We start from the raw sequence: 17,912 nt of genomic DNA on the forward strand, positions 1-17,912 counted from the left end.
AGCTGTCGATGTGTTAAAGCAGAATGTACAAAGGAACATGCTGAATCTGGGCACCCCTGAACTGAGTCCAGGCCTCCTCCCCAGGGGACCCAGGGCGGCCAGGTTGTGCTGGGAGGTTCTTCTAGTCCCGGGACCAAGCTGGAGAAGCAGAGAAAGGCCAACTTGGTGCCTAGTTCTGGCTCTACTATGTACTAATCATGGGACCTTAGGCAAGTAATTTAATCTCTCATGGGTAGAATGGGGTCAAAAACAGCATTGACTGCACGGGGCCTTTATGAGGATTAAGGGTCACGGCTGTGTCGAGACTTGGTAAACGAAGCCGCGCCAGTCACGAAGTGTTTGGTCCTTTTCTAACCTGCCTATGCTGGGCATTTCTCACCTGCTGAAGATGTGCATGACCTCTCCGCCCCCACCTCCAGCTGCTCTTGGTCCTGAGGGGGAGGGGGAGTCAGGCAGCCCAGAAGACCCCCAATTTCACAGTGCAGTGCCACTCCTCTCCCCTCCCCCCCACCGTCCAACAGAAGTCTGCTCTTACCTCCTTTGGACCCCAAACCTCATGGCTGGTAACAGAAGACCCCTGTCACGACAGGAGTCTCAGGTAAGCAGAAGGGACGCTGCTACGAAGCTGGGCCACTCAGCTGTCTCAGAAGGGACAACTGTGACTCCCTCTCACTCCTTTCTATACTTGCATGGGCAGGTTAAAAGAGAAAAAAGTAAGGTCCAGCTTCCTACTTATTTTGGAATAAGTTTAAGTAAATCAAAATAATAACCAATGTTACTCAAGTAACCTCGCACCTGGGAGGGCCCCATGCGCCCCGGTGATCAGGCGCACCTGCGCAGCCCAGGGCCTCTGCTGGGATTAGAATGGCCTCAGACTCAGACACAATGGGAAGGTTCTAGCAGTCAAAACATTCTCCTCTTCTTTCTGGGAGCCAGAGGGCAAGTCAGATTCAATTAAGTACAAAAAGAACAACACAGCATTGAAAATAAGAGCTATTTATTACAAAAGTAAATGGCCTCTGATTATCTGTGGAAATTTTTTTTTAATATAAAATGTGGCTCAAGAAGCTGTCTGGAGGTTGGGCTAACAAATGTCTTCTTTCTCCACCAGCACATGTGTGGGGCATGTCACATTTCTGCCAGGTCCTGGGGGCTGGAGTCCATTTTCAGAGCACCACACCAGCCCCTCTCCCCAGCATCTCCCAACAACAGAATCTGAGCACTGGAAGCTGCATCAACCCATGTAGCCTTGTCCCCAGAGAAGTGGCTGCCAGTCTAGGCAGGGAGGAAGAGTGGGAAGTGGACAGAAAATTCTCCCATCCTTGGAGAGCAGTGGAAGAGACAGAGGAACCCTTGGTCCCCAGGGTGGCCAATTAAGAGGGCGGGAGGGGCAGAAAGCCGGCTGAGCTTTCGCCTTCCTCACCCTCAGAGTGGCAGTCCCTCTGTCTCCTTCAGAGCTCCTCCCTTCCAACAAGATCCTATTAAGAAATAAGAAGGCACAAGGGAACATCAGCCACCTCCTGGGTGTCATTGTGGGCCATTGCTCTTTGCTCAGAGCCAAGCACAGATTCCTGCATTCTACCTGCAGGAGAGCCCACCCAGATGGCCGCCCCCACCCAGCTCAGAAGAAACCAACTCTGCCTATGGGGCGGAGGGGAGGGAAAGCGGCGGGATGGAAGGGGTGAGCAGAGCTTCTCCATCCCTGCTCTCCTTCCCTTCCAGAAATGCAATTAAAGCAAGCAGCCCAGACTCAGCACACAGGCAGCGCTTCCTGCTGGGGGAAGTCAAAAGGACTGTAGCCCAGGGAGAGGAGGTCATCAGGCCCCAGATCTAATTAACAAACCTGCCTTGCTTTTGACATTGCTGCATTTCCTCTATTAACATTAATGATGGTAGGTCTGAACATCCAAGCATGGCCAGAAGCTTCCCTCCTCACCACCCAGTAGGTAGCACAGCCTGTCCCTGGGACCAATTTCTAGTCTCCGTGGCAACCGCCTCCCGAAGATGCTGTAAAGAGCTCTGACCCTGTCAAGAGTTGGTGTGGGCTACAGAGGAGGGAAGATGGAGTGTGGCAGAGATTCATCATTAACCCTGAAGCATCACAGTCCTCCGAGACAAAATAAATATTTTGTCATGCATTGGGAGGAGGGAGGCCAGCTGAAGGGCGGGCCTTGGGTTGGTCTGGGTCTGACCCAAGGGTTTTCTTAATCCCTTTCATTTGGGGAGGAAGTGAAAGAAACAGCTCTGAGCCTCTTGTTTGGGCTTCAAGGTGGTAGAAAGTAGAAGCTGATGCATTTCCAGATGCTCTGGGTCTCTGGGGAAAAAGAGATTGGCAGAACAGTGACACAGAGAAAGGAAAATGAAATGGCGTGACAGGGAGTATCAGAAGGGAAGGACTAGAGAAGCAAAAATGGGGAATGCCTAGCAAGTGACAGGAACATGAGCCCAGACTGGCAGGAGCAGTCCACACCCCAGCACCCCACTGGGACCCCAGCCCAGCCCACACAGACCCCTGCTCTGCCGCACATCTACCTCAAGTGCTAAGAAAGGGGCCCCAAAGGCTCTCCCAGCCATCAGGAGAATGCATCTGTCCCATCCTCACATCAGGCTGGATGCAAAGGGAAAGGGATGGGCAGTGAGAAACCACCTCTGGCACGCAGGGCCCGGGAACACAGAGCAGCCAAGGATAGGATGCCACTCCTCCCGTCACTCTCATGATGTGACATTCTCAGAGAGCGAGGAACCAAGGGCCGAGCAGGGCGAGCCAAGGGCTGGTGAGTTCTCGGCCACCTTGCCCTGGAGCCCGGTCCCCTGTGCACATTGCAGGCAGGAAGTCCAGCCACCTGCTGCCAGAAGAGACTTCCCAGCAGCAGCCACATGGGGAAGCAGCTGGGAGACCCGCCCTCCCGCTCCAGGGCGCTCAGCTCTATTTGTTTATTTGTGGGAAGGAGGGCACACAGCTCTGCCAGTCCCATGGGCTCTGCCCTCAGTGATATCCCAAGGTGAGGTCAGCAATCGTAGCCCTCTTGGAGGTCAGAGAATTTTTGATGGAGCTGACTTACAAACCAAATCCAGTGTGAAAAAAATACCAGAAAATACTACTGTAGCCCTGGACTATTTCTTAGAGTTTATGACACTCAGCTGTCCACAGCCACGGTCGATATTCCACAGGTGTATGGACAAATGTACCCTCATACTCCCACCCACTCACACACGCTCTCTCACACTCATCCTCCCTTATGTTGCACACTCGGGGAAATGGGCCTGAGAGATGCTGTCCTCTGTTGCTGAGCCATCCCCAGCAGTGGAATCTCGGCAGACAGAGCCGTGACTCTCCAGTGTTGTGTTAAATTCCGGGTATGCTCCCAGAGCTTGGTCCTGGCAGGCAGCAGAATTCCTCAGGCTCCTCAGGCAGCTTCCTCCACAGCTGGGAGAGTCCAGGGACTGGCTCCACAGCTAGATGTCCCCAGAAAGTTCCTGGATTCAGGCTGGAGTCCTGGCAGCGGCCTTAAAAGTCCCACGATTCCAGCCACCTTAGTCCTGCCATTGGACTTCGGGGGTCCTGGGCTAGGGGACCAACCATCCCATAAGCCAGAGGGTGGAAGAGGTAGAAGCTGTGAGAGAGAAGCCAAAGGAGGCCATTGGCATCCCAGGGCCTCAGCGGAGGCAAGGGGCCCAATGGATCTTTGAAACGCAGCTCCTCCTGCTGGAGCTCATCAGATCTTCTCCACCCACCAGACCCATTCCTGTTCACCACCACGTCTGTCCGAGTTCGCCATCTCGGCACACTGTAGTCTGAGAGCTTAGCAGATGCTGACAATGACAACAAGACAAGTGCTCTTCCCAAGAGGCCCAGGAGAGAGACGAGTCCAGGGGTCTGGTCATGGGCTGTTTGGCCCAGAGTATTTGTTAAAATGGGAAGTGCTCTCAGGTCACAGGCGCCATCATTCCCTGTTCACGCTTTTATGTTGCCCCCTGGCCCCTAAAGGCCAGTGATTCTCAATAGGGGATCCGCAAGACTGACAAGAAGATGGGGAGAGGAGAAGCAGGTTCCAAACAACGGCCCCCTTCCAGTTCTGAGCCACACCACACTCCCCGCCACGCCCCTCTACCCGCCCTCTCCCTCACCCCACAGAGAGCTGTTTCGGCAGAGAGCGACTGTGACTGAAGAGGGGCGCCCTTCCCTTCCAAGTGTGCTGGGATGGCACAAATACTGGGCAAGAGGAAAGAACACAGAGTTAGCCCCTAGCTTCTTCCATCTGCTACACATTACGGTCACCTGGGGAGCTCTGAAAACTGTGCCTAATGGAGCCCAAACTGGGCTCAACTGAATCAGAAGCTCCTCAGATGGGGCCCAGGCACCAGTATGCTTTTAAAAGCATCCCAGGGGATTGTAAGACACACTCGGGGCTGAGGCATCAGGGCTGGGGGTGGGAGGCAGCGCTGCAAGGTGTAGGGCATGCTCACCTGTAGGCAGCTCCCAGGAGCAGGCTCACGATTCCCACCGCGTGGATGCCCCTGGCCAGGGAAGAGGAGGCCAGGCTCCAGGCACAGAGCCGCAGGAGAGTGTCCCACAGAACACCTGGCAGAAATCGGAGAGACACCTAGCACCAGTCTGCCAGAGGATGACTTCTGGCGATGCAGCAGAAAGGAGCCACCCCAGGTCAGGGGAGCAGAGATTCACTCTTAGCATGGCTGCTCCATGATGCCTCTTCCTCCTCCCCCTCCCCACCCTTATCACCCAAGTCCACGTGGGCATCACTGACCTGTCAACATGCTGGAGAAAAGCATGGCTGGGAAGTAATGGTGGAAGTAGAGGATCCGGCCCATCAGGAAAAATGGGAAGTAATGGAGCGTCCAGCCAAGCAGGAGCTGACCGCCTCCTCGCAGCAGGACCTGGGACAGCCCTGGGGCCCAAGCAGCACAGCCCCAGTCAGCAGCCAGGGAGGGGCAGAGATCCCGGGGTCTAGTCCAGCTCCATGGGACTTGAAGAAGCCACATGCCCTTATTGGTCCTTCCTTCCCTCGGGTGAACCAAGCTGAACAACCCGACAGCAGCTGGCAGAAGAGAGGAGCAACTGCCTCTCCAGAGGCCTGCTCACTCCCCGACCCAGTGAGGCCTTGGCACCCATGGCAGGGGCATCAAACACAGCAGGAGGCAGCCCAGCCTCTAAAGAACCCCAAATCCTGCACACCCTACAGACAGCTTCCCCCCTCCCCTCCATCCCCCACATCTTTGCTGCCACACAGATCTTTGCAGTGCCAGACAGGGCAGAGGCGAGGTGAGGTGAGATGGGAGAGGCAGAGATGAGGATGGAGGGGGGAGAGAGGGGGTCTGGGACTAAGGCTGTTCAGACAAGGGCTGCAGAGGCAAAGAGAGCCTGTGTGAATGTCTCAGATGCTGTGGTCCATGGCCTGGCAGCTAAAGTCACCAGAGGCAGCATAGGATGGGAACCCACAGACCACGCCCTGGGGGCTCCTCCCTACCCCAGTAGAGGAGAAGGCCATGGAACAAGGAGGGAGCAGAAGAGAACAGAAGGGCAGCTCTGCATAGAGCACAGAGGTGAAAAGTGAAGGCTCTGAAGTCAGACTGCTCGGGCTGCCGCAGCTCTGTAAGTTACTAGTAGATGTCCTGGGACAAGTTTCTTAACCTCTTTGTGCCTTTGTTTCGAATCCATAAAATAGGAGTAATAATCCCTCCCCTATAGGCTTGTTGGGAGGACGTAGGGTTTAACACAGCCCTGGGCATTTGGTGACTGTGAGCTTTAAAAAGCAAAGGAGAATGGAAAGAGCAGGGGGTGAAGGCAAAGGACAGCCCCTCAGCAGGCAGGCCCCCTGAGTGCTGACCCCTGCCAGCTGCACGGTCAGGGGAGGGAGACCAAGGCCTGACCTTCAACCTCTGGAGGCAGACGTGCCCCTCTCTGCATGGCTACAGCAATGATGCTCCCTGAGAGCAGGTAGAGTGCAATGCTCAAGAGATTCAGCCACCAAACCACCTGCATGGAAAGGAGAACAGGAGGTGAGAGGAAAGCGGCTCCACAGGCACGGCCCGAGGGCCCAAACCGGGATGCGCGGGGCACTCACCGGGTTGCCGAGCAGGTACACTCGGAAGTCCGTGTCATTGATCCCTGAGAAGCGCAGGCCCTGGGGAGCAGAGGACACCTGCTGATCCAGGGCCCAGCTCATCCAGCCACACATGTGCCGGGGGCAGAAGACTGCTTATCCTTCACCGACGGGAGCCTGGACAGGATGCTCAGAATGTGCAAATTCTGTGCGGGCTCCCTGGGAAGGCTGGGTCAGAATCAGGGCAGAAAACAGAGCCCCGTCTCTGGCCACCCCGTGCTAGGCAAGGCCGCACCCTGTCACCCCAGCACAACCCATCTCCACCAAGTCTCAGGGTCTCTTTCTTGGCTCCATTTCCTGGGAGGAGCTCCAGCCTTGGGCCCTACCTGATAGTTGATAGGCCAGTGCCAGGGTTTGGACGTAAACTCGTTGTCCTTGGGTTTGAGGCCATTGTTCCCCTGCAGGAAAGTGGCAAAGAAAAGCTAGTCACGACCGAGACCTGGAGGGCTGGCAGAAATGCGGGGCACGGGTATCTCTGATATATGGCCAAGTGTTGAGAGAAACCCCGTCCTGTGCCTCCCTCGCTGGGAAGCAGCAGGTGCTCATCCTCAGCCACTGTCCACCTGCTTACACAGCTGCCTTACTGCTCCCCGCGAGCAAGCCTCCGTTTCCACCAGGTACAGTCCTCCATGATGGCGAGAAAGAGGAAGGACAGAGTGTTTCCTATCAGCACAGAACATACACCCATCTTCCAGACGAAGGATAGGGGGTCGAGGGCGTTGGTAGGGGATATAAAATAAGGGCTGCCTTATTTGTTCTCTCAGAAGGCCAATTTCAAACAGAAGACCAGAAACTCTAATGAGTTCCTGGACTTGGAAAAAGTTACTTTAGCCTAGTGTTTCTCAACTTCTTTTCATTCTTCCCCTCTTCCCAAGACTTCTTAGACTTTTTGTCCTAGCATTTCTATGACATTGTAATACCATAGCTATACTGTAAATCTGCTTAAATACTGTACGAACATCTATGTGTTATACATTAAAAAGTTAAGGATTTTTTGCACTCCAAGAACACATTTTACCCGCTGGGAGTGACAGCACACGGCTGAGAATGCACACTTTAGCCTGAAGAGCCAGACTCAGCCCCTTTAATCCAGCAGCCAAGGTTATCCAACAACCTGTCTCCACACAAGATCAGGCCTTCGCCAAAGCAAGAAGGAAAGGGATCAGGATCCTGGATACCAATCACGAGGCCTGGCGTCACCTCATCAGGACAAGCTGAGACGGCATCTCCCGAGAGGAGGAGCGGGGTGCTCTGAGGGAGAGGGGGGTCTCTCCACCTTGGCACTACCGACATTCCGGGCTAGAAAAGTCTCTGGCGTGGGGCTGTCTTGTATAGTGTAGGACATTTAGCATCCCTGGTCTCTACTCACTAGATGCCAGGGGCACCCATACCCCTCAGTTATGCCAGCCCAAAACAACTCCAGACATTACCAAATATCTGCTGGGAGGCAAAATCGCCCTCCGTTGAGAACCACCCAAGAAAGATCCAGAAGGTCTGGTTCAGTGAACCACCACCCAGTGCCCTATTAATCCAACTTCTTGAGGGGTTGGGAATCACTTGCAGGCCTCCCAATGGTGGCTGGGTTGCTCCTTCAAGGTCAAAAGAGTCAGAGGGGGTGTCAGGCCCAAAGGGGCCAGCTGCACAGCCCTTGAACCACTATGGCCATCTGATGGGCCTCAGAAAAAAGAAGGAATCATTCTGGACCCCAGAGCAGCTGCTGAGGGAAATCAATTCCTTTAAACCAGCACAGTTCAGTCCCAAACTCAGGGACTCCAGCGAGAGCTGTAAAAAAGGGCATCCTATTCACCACACTAAACTCTGAGAAATCCAGCTCCTTTCCTAAACCAAGAAACAGAAAGGAGGAAAAATCTGAAACCGTTATAGGCATCTGCATGCACATTGTTCTCTATGCATAAAATCTAGAGTGAGCCTGTTCCAGCTAACCTTACCAGGGACAGCAGCCTTCTCCGCCCGGGACTGAGGCCCTCCACTCAGCAAGCAGAAAAGCCCTCTCCCCTGCGTTTTCTGTCATCTAGGCTATTTTGATCTTTCTCCCCATCCTTACTCTACATCAGTTGAATAAGAAAGGTCCCTTATGTCCCTTTTCTTTCTTGACTCTACCTCTTAGACAATGACAGAAAGAAGAAATGAGACTATTTAGATTTAGTCTTAAAATCCTACTGAGACCCAGAATGATATTTTGACTGACAGGCACATATTCAAAAGAGCTACGCCATCAGGACACACTGACAGCTACAAGCAGAGAGTCAGAGAAGAAGTGACCCAGAGACTGTTTAATGTCAACTCATCACCTCTCAATGTGCAGAAATGACAAAATTTGAATTTCTTAATTTAATCTGGTGAAATAAGTCAACTGTATTTACCGAGTGCTGCTTACACAGTCACTTGCAGGGCAGTCCACGTGACAGTGGCTCAGCAGGGGACATCCTGACTGCCGCCCCGCTCTGCACCCCGCGGGCAGAGTGAGCACCACAGACCTGGCTTCAGACACAGCGATCCTTAAACGTGCTTCCTGCAGAATGCTGGCTTTCCTTAAACCAGAGGGAAGGGTCCCCCTAACATCAAAACTGCAGCAGAGTTTCTCCAATTCACAGGGTAAAATTTCAGCTGGTAGGTGGAATTTTCTCAATTTAAAGATTTCCTCTCTCAACTGGTCTTAAACCTTTGATGCAACGACTGCCGCCAGCTACTAATGATAGAGTACAGATGATGAGTCTTAGGGAACCTACAAAGAATAAACCACGCCCCCTACACAGTGTGCTTCTTTCTGGGAACAGGAGTGGGCTCATGGTTCAGATTTTATGCTGCACATAAACAACACGCTCAAATGCACTATTCATCCTAATTGATCCTGATTTCATATGATGGAATGAACTGTCAATGCCTTATGATCTTCAACCAAGAGCACTCTGATTTTCAGGGGCTCTGCCACTTGAACAGATGAGACTCACTTAAAAGCAGAGGATCGTAGTGGTAACTAGCACTGACTCTGAAAGCCTGCAAGCCTGGCTTTGAAGCCTGGATCCACCTCTTACATTTAGCTGTGTGACCCTGGGCAAGTTTCTTACCCTCTCTGTGCCTCCATTCCCTCATCTGTAAACCAGGAACAATAACCCGTGTAGGATTGTAATAAGTTTCAAATAAGTGAATAAAGGTACAGTGCTTAGAGTGGTGCCTGGCACATAAGAGCTACAGAAGTGTTCCCTGGTATCATCGCTGTTATCATCATCATCATCATCATCATTCTGTGATAAGGGAAATGCCTTTGAAGATCAAGTCAACCAGTAAGTGAAAACACTTTCAGAGTCTTCCACAAGGGGGCAGTGGATCTATACCATGGCTACTGATTTGTGACCCAAATTCGTGGATAGCCAAGAGCTCTTAGAGAAGCCACCAAATGGGAGGGGCCACAGTACCCGGATCATCACCATGTGGGACTCCAGCAAGATCTCAGGAAAACTGGGCTGCAGCACATCCAGGCTGATGTTTGGCACTAGAAAAAGCAATGACAGAAGAGAAAACTTTCATCACACATTCTCTCTCGTGGCCGTGCACACTGCTGCCAGAGTCTGAGTGCAGCCTTCCCCACGAGCCGACTACCAACTAACAAGTAGGCGGCTGTTGAGGAGGCAGAAGAAAGCGTGGCCCAGGGCTTGACCCCTCATCCAGCTTGCAGGAAGCACTCATCAGGCACTCTGATACATACAAGGTAACAGACAATGAGGCCCGCCCCCTGCTGCCAAGGCTCTCGGTATAGTCACCCTTCCTTGCAGTCCTGGCTCCCTGCTCTTCCCTGCTGGGCAGAGGTCTGTGAGGACAGGGAACAAGTCTATCTCATTCACCAATATATCCCCAGGGCCCCGCATGGTTCCCATCACAGTCAGTAAAGAGTTGTTTAATTAGTCAATTAATTAGTTGGTTTGTGAATTAGGTGGTAAAACGAATGAAATTGGAAGCACAGAGAGGAGAAATCAAGCAGAAGCTTGAAAGGGGTAGTTTAGGAGGACAGAGGACAAACCCAAAGACTCACTGAGTTGAAGATGACACTAAAGTGGAAATGTGAATTTGGAGCCTGGGAGTACAGACACGGGGATCAGATCAAGGACTGTGGCCGTCACCTTCTGTAAAAGTGTTGGCTGGATGTGGGGAGGGGAGGAGCTCTATGTGGGGACATAAGCCTCTAAGTCTTGAGGTGGGGAGGTGCCGATGGTGCAGGGGATAGAAGAGCCCAGAAGGAGATGAGACAGATGGACCTGCACTACAGGCAGCAAGGAGGAGAAGAGTCAAATCCAGTGAGAGGTAAGGAAAATGAGAACAGGCACTAGCTCTGGCCCCGAGTGAGGTCATTGGTCCCTTTAGGGAGAGGGTGAATGGAAGGTTAAGTGGACGGGAAGAAGGAGGAGCTACCTATAGAGACAACTCATATGACGAGATCAGGTTTAAAAAGGGAAGAAAATGGCAACAATAAGACAAAGTGGCAGCAGAGTCTATAAAGGTTTATTTTTCTAAGATAAGAGTCACTTATAAATGTTTCCCTTCAGAGCCAGCCCAGGAAGTGACCTCACTCACATTTGGGATTGATATGGTCCTCCACATTCCAGATGGAGTTGAGGGTCTCCTTCAGGTATGGAGTGCATGTAACTTCCAACTGCTCCCAGCCCCTGTGAAAAGTGACAGATGTCTCTCAGAAGACCTGAAACCCACCAGAGAGTAGCACTGTCAACTGCTCTTAAATCCATGGAGCCCCTCTCTTTTCAACCCAGTGGCCGCGCTTTTTTCAATTTCACACTTTTCTATTCCACGACTATCCTGGGAGTAGTCTGGCTTACAGTATTCCCATTTTAGAAAGACACATAGATCCAGAGAGTTATCACAAGCCAGATGAATGAATGTTCAACTATCAAAACACATAAAAAGCAAAGGAGGTGTGGAGCTCGGTGCTCTATAACACACCTGATACCTTTTCTCCTTCCTTCTACCACCAAAAATAAGCAACATGAGGTGAACATTGACAACTGGGAAATGGAAGCTTTGGTATATTCCTTGTAGCGTGAAAGGAAAACATGAGCCTCGATTGGGACATCAAAACCCCAGAGACTCACCACTTGGGCAGGACTTTTCCCGAAGAGCCCAGGACACAACCTGTGACCAGATGGATGAAGCGAATCCGACTTCTCAGCACTTTGATCCGGTTTCCAAATTTTCTGTTTACAACCTCAATCCGCCAGAAATCATTTGAGTCCCCTGTCCCATTCTGCCACATAAATCAAGAAAAAAAATACAAAGAAAGTAAGACGACTTTAGAGAAGATGTGTCAGAAAAGGAAGATGGTGCACCCTTTCAGATGTCACCACATTACACAGGTCAAAGACCAAATTGGCCACAATGTTGAGGTGGGAAAGGGAACAAGAGGGCCATAGAAATATTCCAAGTGATGCACATTGCCCCAGCACTCACTGTTACAACTAAGAAAAGTAGTATAACTCCTGGAATCTGAAGTCCAATTCTTTACTTCATAGGACTAGAGTTTAAATCCTAAATAGATGTTTCTGCCTATAGACCAAACTCAAGACACCATCGTGAGCCCACAGAAATAGATCTGGGCCTTGGCCATCTGGACACTCACTCTTCTAAGCCGGAAAGGTCTGGTCTGGATATTATAATTTGGAAATTAAGACAGTTGTGTCTAATTCGCCTCGAGAGATGCCCACAAGAAAAAGATGAAGTTCAGAGTCTTGGCTCTAGCATACTATGAGACAAGCAATAGAAAGAGGGTTGGGAAGTCCGTCTAAAGGAATTCAGAATGTTTACTGATGCACCAAGGCCCCTGGAGGGGAACGTAATTCATAGTCACAGGTCTAGTTGCCGACCAGTTGTTTTTGTTTTCAAATTATTCCCCAAGCCATAAGACTCACAGAGCTTCTTCTATTAACTGCATCACCCCAAGGGAGTAAAAATCCAAAAGCAATGTGGTTAACATCCGTCTGCAGATCAGGGAAGTAATCCTTAAAAATAAAGCCAATGAGAATTTGGGATCTGGCAAAGAATAAACTTATATATTCATCCGGGGTCATATTGTGGATCTTTGGCTTCTATGCCCAACGTGATTTTAAAAGGAACCCAAATAGTATTCATATTTGACATTTATTAAGTGTCAGAATATAAAAATGGCATGGCTATTATGAGAGGAGAGAGATGGAGACAAACAGACTTCACAGGCTGCTTTTCCCACAGCAAGCCTGGCCAAAAAGTTCCCAAATGTTAAGAGAGTTCCTGTGCAGCCTCCAATTCTTAGGAACATTCCAGAATTTGGGGGAGAATGCGTTCCACCATGTGTTCCACAAGGCCCTAGGCGAGGCCCCACAATTTTTTACATCCTGCTCACACTCCAGTTGCTCACTTACTATGCCATAGCCAGTGACCTGATAGTGCTTCCGTGTCAGGGGGGCCTCATGATAGTGACTGTGCAAGTTCCGAGAAGTCCTGGAAGTTAAAAAGAGAGAAGCGCCATTATCCTGAAGAAAACAGATGTGCAATGTTTCTTCTTTTTCCAAGGATATTCGGAGTCATCTGTTAGGATAAGAACAATTAGAATCTGAGCTATTAAGTCCAACATATCAGGAACTTCTTGCCTATTTACTCACAAGAAATATCCAGAGAATTGGAGAATTGCCCAAACCAGGAGGGGCAGACAGTAGGATACTGGACTCCATGCCAAGAAAGGGGATAACTAACTTCAGGTTGGGGGAGGTGTGACAACACGTTTGGTGGCTTTGAAGCACTTAGCTTGCCTGCCTTGTAAGGTAGGTTTGAGAAGAAATTTAAAATTTGTAATCTCTACTCTATGCCTAAGATAGGGAAACCTCCTCCCTCCCATTTATTCTTTCTATTCCCATCACCAGTTTTATAAAGTGGGGATCTGTGGGGGTTTAATTTAGCTTTTATTTACTTTGTGCTTTTTATAATAATCCTTACTATTATCCATAATAAGAAGTAAATTTCATTGTAAAAATTTGCAAAAAATAAAATACATAATTTTTAATTAATAAAGTTAATAATAAAATAAAAATTTAAATTATCCATAATCCTACCAACTAGAAAAAACCACTGCTCATAGCTTTTCTATATATATAACCCCTGCTTTAAAAAAAAATCTGTATCTGATAATTCTAGTATATGAAATTTTTTAGGGCTGCTTCTGCTATTGTTCCTGTTCGTTTTTGCACATGGTACCCTATTTCCTTGTGTGCTTAGTTATTTTTTACTGTGTACTATTCACTGTCACTGAAAAACTACTTATGGGAAAGGATGACAACGTCTTTCCCAAAAGAGGATTTTCATTTGCTTTTAGCCAGGCACCTAGGCAACATTACCGGTCTGTGATCACATTCATTTAAGTTCACGGCTTGAAGATTTGGAGACTATCCAGGTGACATGAATTTGGGCTGCAGATCCATGTGAGGATCAACTGGTAGTTACAACTTCTCAGAAAGCAGAGATGGTCCCCTCACCCACCCCGCCCCCGGCCCAAGCCCTCCCACACACACTCTGCTCTGTCCCAAAGTAGCGTCACCCAGACACAGGTGGATAGGGCAGATTTATCCTTACCACAAGTCTTCTGGGGTTCCAAATTTGGGGGAAGAATCATTTAATAAATTGACCACTTTGGGTGAGCCTAGAGCTTTGATTTTAAAATTCCTTCTCGCAAGAGGCTGTCAAAACTCCAGATTGTGGGATCAAGGCAAAAGCGGCTGCAGCGCCCCACTTATTTCTCGGGAGTCCCCCTTTCACTTAGAGTAAGTGAAAGGTACTTCGGTCTCGTAACTCCTTACCGTAAGTTTTTTGATGTTTTCAAGAAGATGTTTTTATGTTATTCCAGCATTTTAGATATTTTCAGTGAGAACACTGGTTAAATAAACTAGCTTGCCATATTCTCAGAAAGAGACTCCATCATCTTCCTAAAGGCAGCCACTTCAGAAGCAGCTTTGGGCAACTCAAATTTTTTCTTTTTTCCTCTAGGAAAAGGGAAACTGAAAGGTCCCTTCCACGTTCAAAGTTCCCCAAGGCCAAACGAGGCCGCAGAGGCCGGCCTGCTCATCTCATCAGGCTGCACGAGATGCTTCTCCCATTCTAGCACAGCAGTATTTTTTTTTAAGTCAATAAATTTTTATTTAAGTAATTTCACAATTCCTTCCACTGTCAATCACCTTAGTTCCTCCAAAGTTGGAGTCATAATCTTTAAGATAGCCCTGTAATCTTTAGGATCCATTTTCTTCAGCCAATTCACCTTAGGGCCACGTTTAGGGTCAGAGTCGATGGATCTGCCTGGTTCTCAATATCATACACCCTCTAAACATGAATAAGTTCAAATCATATTCACTCCTAGAGATAAAATGCCAAATAAAAGACTAAGGACAACTTAAATATGTCTAGCACAGCAGTCTGGTTCCATTTAGTAGAGCCTCATGCAAATCGGACTTTTGTTTGTTTCCATCTTTAAAGAACTCCCTACCTCTGGTGCCCATCACTCATTTATCCCAAACAGAAAATTCACTTACTCTTTGTGTTCCAGTCGAATAATGTCTCCATGTCTTACAAATTCCACTGGGAAAGAAGGGTCGAGGGGATCTGCCAAGAAGAAATGAACATTGATATCTGAAATCATTCCCTCATTAGGCTACTATGAATTGAGGGCCTACAGGTAAAGAGTTATCGTACAATGTGGTATGTACTAGAGGCCCCGACAGAGTACTGTGACACCAAAGAGAAAGGGCCCCCAACTGTCTCAGGATTAGAGAAGGGTGTCTTGAAAAGACTCTTAGAGGAGGGGGAGAATCTTGTCAGGTGAACAAGTCGGGGAAAGGCACAGAGATATGAAAGAACAAAACTCATGTGATCAATGGCAAGCGGTTTCGTATGGTTAAGGTCGGGGAGCAGGAAGGAGAGTGGGATAGATGAGGATGTGAACAAGTGGGGCCAGACTGTGGATGCCAGGCTAGGAAACGTGGCCTTTATCTGACAGTCACTGAAGCCCCCACTGGAGGATTTTTAAGCTGGGAAGCCAAATAATAAGATTTTCCGTTCAGTAGTGAAAATACAGTCTTCGAAAGATTAACTCCATGCAAACGACCAGTTGCCCAGCTCTCCCAAAAACTGAATGGTAAACCTTGTGCATTTTGCTAGTGATTATCTTGTGTCTCGCCATACACCTGCTATGTGTGAGGCGAAGAAAATGATGAAATGAAAGGACTACTTCCGTATCATCTAGAAGTCAAGACCAATCAGGATCTAGAAAGGTGATGACAATGGAAAAGGAATCAGCAGTAATAACAGCAACAGAGAAGGATCCTTGCAAATTTCCATCCCAAACAGTGAGAGGCTAAAACTCAAGGTCAGGAAAGAGAAATTTACCAGCACAAATCACTGGCTCTCAAGAGAATTAGATAGCTCAGCTGTAGAGATGCCCATAACTATGTTGGCTTTTAAGGTCTCTTAAAAAGATTAATCAGCAAGATGACAAACCACATAAGTCAATGGGGAGGGAAGTTTTATTTCACATGGATTTGAGGGGGAGGGGTGTTTATAACCATCAAAAACACAAATACCTTAGTCTATACAGTTCCCACTTCTCAAAGCGCTTGTAGCTATCTGCCTTCACACCAATCCTTAGTTGCGTGGGTGAAATGTAACCACGTTAACCAAGAAGCCACAATGCAATAACAGACCAGCGATGTTGAAAGATTTGGTCCATGCCCACATGACTTCAGAAGTAAAGCGGGTCTTCCCTCATAACCCCTCATTGTGATAGACCACTATGTTTGGCCTGTTGGATCAAAACACAATCAACACCAGTATTATAAAAGTATAGAAAGAGACCCTGATCAATGGTGTCATCCTGTATATTACTGAGAAGTAGGATAGAGAGACAGTGGTTGTGTATGCCACATTTCTAGTCTAAAAACCACAGCAATGAAAGGAGCTGGGGAAAGGAACAAAGAAGGTGAATTTAGATGAGCAGTTGCCCACTTCCCCATAAAGGCTTAGGAGCAGCTGACTCGAGACAGACTGAGCCAGGTGGTGTTTGCTGAGGAGTCACAGGGAATACCTGTGGCACAGGACAATCAGCAGGGGCTCAGAAGGTGAGCAGGAGATGCTCTCTGTTCTCTTCTCAGCTGCAGCAGAAGGCACAGCTTGCAGGTAGCTAGCTGTCTGACCACAGAAAGGAAGATCCGAATATAGGCTATGTGATAAAGCCCTGAGAGCCTGAGAGGGGTGCTTCAGAGCAGCTGTGCCCGGCCAGTCAGGGGCAGACCAGCAGGCACCAAGTGAGGTCCCAGGCCCCAGCCTAGACAAGCCCAGCCACAGGGCTGGCAGGCCCTCACATCTATAACTGACTGCCCCAGTCCCGGGGTGAATGTAGCACTCTGCATTTCAAGACAACTTGAGCTGCACCATATGCTGAGGTCTGCGAGGCTTGGTAAGCTCTAAATTAGCAATGAGAGCAGCTGCCATGGGGCTGCCCTCAGCAGCCTCAGTTGGGGCCACTCACCAGCCCCTGGCAGCATGTTCAGGTAACCTCTTCTGGATTAAGTCTGAGCCTTGGCCCTGCTCTCTGGCTTCAAAAGGACAGCTCCAAGAGCGAGATCTTATCTGTCTTGCTCATTGCTTATCTCCTAGGTTGACAACAGTGCTTGGAACATAGTACAGGCGCTCAATAAATAACTGTTGAAGGTAACTGAGATCAGTAAAGATGCTGCCAAAGACTGCTCAGGAAAGCCCATCACAGTAGCATTCTTGGGGAGGCATGAGAAACGTTAAGGAGGGCTCAAAGTAGGTAACAACACAAGAAGCATCAGTTCCCTACCACATTACCTGAGTTCGTATTATGTTTCTTGATAATCCACAGGTTGTTGTAGTCCTTATGCAAATAGGTGGTGACCTGGGTGGGGATGAGGAGAAGGAGGAGAGGGGAGGAGAACACCATCACTATCAGCACAGCCGGCCACAGGACAATCAACAGCAAACCAATATTGCTAAGCCTCGTTCAGAATCCCCAGCCACCAACCCGAGAGCCCGTGTTTCCCAGTGGGGCTCAGAAGTTGCACAGTGAGCAGAACTCTCTCCTTCCTTCCACATTTAAAGGTCTTTTCCCACGTGAGCCTTTTTGATTTGTCTCTTTGTATCTCTCTGCATCTTGCTTTAAAGTTCCAGCCTCCTAGAGGGAGGAACCACAATACCCTAGGGAACAGACTCCAGCACACAAAGAGTTCATTTTAAAAAGTAATTAAGACCATGCCTCAAACTTTCTAAACGAAAAATTCATGCTATTATATTTTCTAGAATGTGGTCAAATGAAACTAAAAAGATCCATAAATATCTGGTCCTAGAAGCCTAAAGTTTTTAGCCCATAGCCATTTTGTATACACTTATTTTTTAAAATTATATGTGTGTATGTGCACATGCACATGCATGTAATGCCGCAATTAATCTAACAGCAAAAGCCTGGGAACAGTATAAACATCCAAGAATAGAGGAATAGTTAACATGATGGTATGTCCACAGGACAGAATACTACACAGCCACAGGAAATGCTTCAGAGCATTTTTTTACCAGCACAGGATAAGGCTTACAAAATGCTGACGCTAAAAATAGCTACCATTTATCGCCACACACTGTTCTAATCACTGGGCACTGTTCTAAGCGCTGGGCAAATCTTCTCTTTATGCGTATGTACTGTGCTCACCCTCACCCTACCTACAAAGAAACTGA

At 48.8% G+C, this 17,912-nt stretch overlaps 1 protein-coding gene across 2 annotated transcripts in view; it reads right to left on the reverse strand.

The window, feature by feature from the left end:
- Window positions 1–980: 980 nt before the first annotated feature.
- POMT2 (protein O-mannosyltransferase 2) overlaps window positions 981–17,912 on the reverse strand; it is a 43,367-nt gene continuing 26,435 nt past the window's right edge. For both annotated transcript variants that reach the window (XM_001491847.7, XM_023628173.2), the window contains 12 exons: window positions 17,016–17,082; window positions 14,702–14,771; window positions 12,548–12,626; window positions 11,246–11,397; window positions 10,713–10,804; window positions 9,560–9,636; window positions 6,449–6,520; window positions 6,084–6,143; window positions 5,890–5,995; window positions 4,767–4,907; window positions 4,468–4,582; window positions 981–3,614 (listed from right to left, as the gene is read on the reverse strand). In XM_001491847.7, coding sequence (XP_001491897.4) covers window positions 3,509–3,614; window positions 4,468–4,582; window positions 4,767–4,907; window positions 5,890–5,995; window positions 6,084–6,143; window positions 6,449–6,520; window positions 9,560–9,636; window positions 10,713–10,804; window positions 11,246–11,397; window positions 12,548–12,626; window positions 14,702–14,771; window positions 17,016–17,082 — 1,137 coding nt within the window. In that variant the 3' untranslated portion in view covers window positions 981–3,508. The remainder of the gene's footprint in view (window positions 3,615–4,467; window positions 4,583–4,766; window positions 4,908–5,889; window positions 5,996–6,083; window positions 6,144–6,448; window positions 6,521–9,559; window positions 9,637–10,712; window positions 10,805–11,245; window positions 11,398–12,547; window positions 12,627–14,701; window positions 14,772–17,015; window positions 17,083–17,912) is intronic.

Source organism: Equus caballus, chromosome 24 (assembly GCF_041296265.1).
Source record: "Equus caballus isolate H_3958 breed thoroughbred chromosome 24, TB-T2T, whole genome shotgun sequence".
Classification (NCBI taxonomy): domain Eukaryota; kingdom Metazoa; phylum Chordata; class Mammalia; order Perissodactyla; family Equidae; genus Equus; species Equus caballus.